This window comes from Cottoperca gobio, chromosome 17, assembly GCF_900634415.1.
Source record: "Cottoperca gobio chromosome 17, fCotGob3.1, whole genome shotgun sequence".
In the NCBI taxonomy this organism is placed as follows: Eukaryota; Metazoa; Chordata; class Actinopteri; order Perciformes; family Bovichtidae; genus Cottoperca; species Cottoperca gobio.
This window is the reverse complement of record NC_041371.1, coordinates 425,748-428,247: the sequence shown is the minus strand read 5'-3', so window position 1 is coordinate 428,247 and position 2,500 is coordinate 425,748. Positions and strand designations below refer to the sequence as shown.

The 2,500-nt window shown below is 41.9% G+C and overlaps 1 protein-coding gene across 5 annotated transcripts in view; it reads right to left on the bottom strand.

The window, feature by feature from the left end:
* The window catches only part of rasal2 (RAS protein activator like 2), an 87,534-nt gene that overhangs the window by 47,769 nt on the left and 37,265 nt on the right, over window positions 1-2,500 (bottom strand). Inside the window, exon 1 of one of the 5 annotated variants that reach the window (XM_029453179.1) lies at window positions 390-492. The exons of the other annotated variants lie outside the window; for them this stretch is intronic. Within the exon in view, the coding sequence (XP_029309039.1) occupies window positions 390-402 (13 nt within the window). The 5' untranslated portion in view covers window positions 403-492. Of the gene's footprint in view, window positions 1-389; window positions 493-2,500 lie in introns of those variants that run through there. 5 annotated transcript variants of the gene reach the window in all.

Below are 2,500 nucleotides of genomic sequence, written 5' to 3'. Positions count from 1 at the left end.
TGATCATTCCTGTATTTCGTTAAAGCAGGCTGTGTTTCACTACTGACAGCTCGGCAGCCTGTGTGTTTATCCCTTTCCCCACATGCTTCTACATGTACTGGAGTATTTCTACACTGTTGTACTTTCCTGCAGGGTCTGAGTACTTCTTGCAATACTTTAATGGATAACTGTCTGCTTTGATGAGAAGCTGACTTCAGAGTTAAACGGAAGTAAATGAAAGTTAAATGGAAGTTGTGTCTCCTGTGAGTGCAGCTGCAGACTTCAGCTTCACGCGTGTTTCGCACCCTGCTACTTCAGTAACCTCCCGTCGGCCTGCGCGCTGACGCTGATTTACACACCGGAAGTCTGTTTTATTCATTCAAAGTGTTTGAAATGAGAAGAAGACTCACCCATAAAGTCCATCAGAGACGCAGATTAACTCATGTCCTCTGTGAGTAAACACTCATTCAGTCTGAGCAGTTTCACTCACAGCACGTTAACACACACTTCCGACCCGGACCTTCACAATAAAAGTCCTGTTGCTGCGCTCTAAACTCTGACTGCAGATATCTACCTTAAGTTAATATTATATTAATAGTAGTAATGATCAAATGAGCTGCCTGTATATCATGTTTTTGTTTTGCTTGCATCCTGTACAATATATATTTATATATACACACACACACACACACACACACACACACACATATATATATATATATATATATATATATATATATATATATATATATATATATACACACACATATATATATATATATATATATATATATATATATACACAGTATATCTCAAAAGTGAGTACACCCTTTAGATTTTTGCAAATATTCTGTTATATCCTTTCAGGGGATAACATTATCCTACTGAAACTTTGATATAACTTAAAGTAGTCAGTGTGCTGCTTGAATAACAGTATAGATTTATTGTCCTTTGAAAATTACTCAGTACACAGCTGTTAATGTCTAAACAGCTGGCAACAAAAGTGAGTACACCCCATAGTGAACATGTCTAAATTGTGCCCAAAGTGTCAATATTTTGTGTGACCACCATTGTTATCTAGCACTGCTTTAACCCTCCTGGGCATGGAATTCACCAGAGCTGCACAGGTTGCTTCTGGAATCTTCTTCCACTCCTCCACGACGACATCACGGAGCGCACGGATGTTGGACACCTTGCACTCCTCCACCTTCCTCTTGAGGATGCCCCACATGTGCTCAATTGGGTTTAGGTCTGGAGACATACTTGGCCAGTCCATCACCTTAACCTTCAGCTTCTTCAGCAAGGCCGTTGTCATCTTGGAGGTGTGTTTAGGGTCATTATCATGTTGGAAAACTGCCCTACGGCCCAGTTTCCGAAGAGAGGGGATCATGCTCTGCTGCAGGATGTCACAGTATATATTGGAATTCATGTGTCCCTCAATGAAATGCAGCTCCCCAGTGCCGGCAGCACTCATGCAGCCCCAGACCATGATGCTGCCACCACCATGCTTGACTGTAGGCAAAACACATTTGTCTTGGTACTCCTCACCAGGGTGCCGCCACACACGCCGGACACCATCTGACCCAAACAGGCTTATTTTGGTCTCATCAGACCACAGGACATGGTTCCAGTAACTCATGTTCTTGGATTCATTGTCTTCAGCAAACTGTTTGCGGGCTTTCTTATGCATCGGTTTCAGAAGGGGCTTCTGTCTGGGGCGACGGCCATACAAACCGATTTGATGCAGTGTGCGGCGTATGGTCTGGGCACTGACAGGCTGACATCCCACTTCTGCAACCTCTGCAGCAATGCTGGAAGCACTCGCATGTCTATTTTTGGAAACCAACCTCTGGATATGACGCTGAGCACGTGGACTCAACTTCTTTGGTCGACCCTGGCGAGGCCTGTTCCGAGTGGAACCTGTCCTGGAAAACCGCTGTATGATCTTAGCCACTGTGCTGCAACTCATTTTCATGGTGTTGGCAATCTTCTTATAGCCAAGGCCATCTTTGTGAAGCGCAATAATCCTTTTTTTCAGCCGCTCAGAGAGTTCCTTGCCATGAGGTGCCATGTTGTCCAGCATTCAGAGAGAATTGTGCCCAAAACACCAAATTTAACAGCCCTGCTTATCATTTACACCTGAATCCTTGTAACACTAACGAGTCACATGACACCAGGGCGGGAAAACAACATCATTGGGCACAATTAGGACATGTTCACTATGGGGTGTACTCACTTTTGTTGCCAGCTGTTTAGACATTAACAGCTGTGTACTGAGTAATTTTCAAAGGACAATAAATCTATACTGTTATTCAAGCAGCACACTGACTACTTTAAGTTATATCAAAGTTTCAGTAGGATAATGTTATCCCCTGAAAGGATATAACAGAATATTTGCAAAAATCTAAAGGGTGTACTCACTTTTGAGATATACTGTATATACACATATACATATATACACATATATATATATATATATGTGTATATATACATATATATAGATATATATATATATACATAT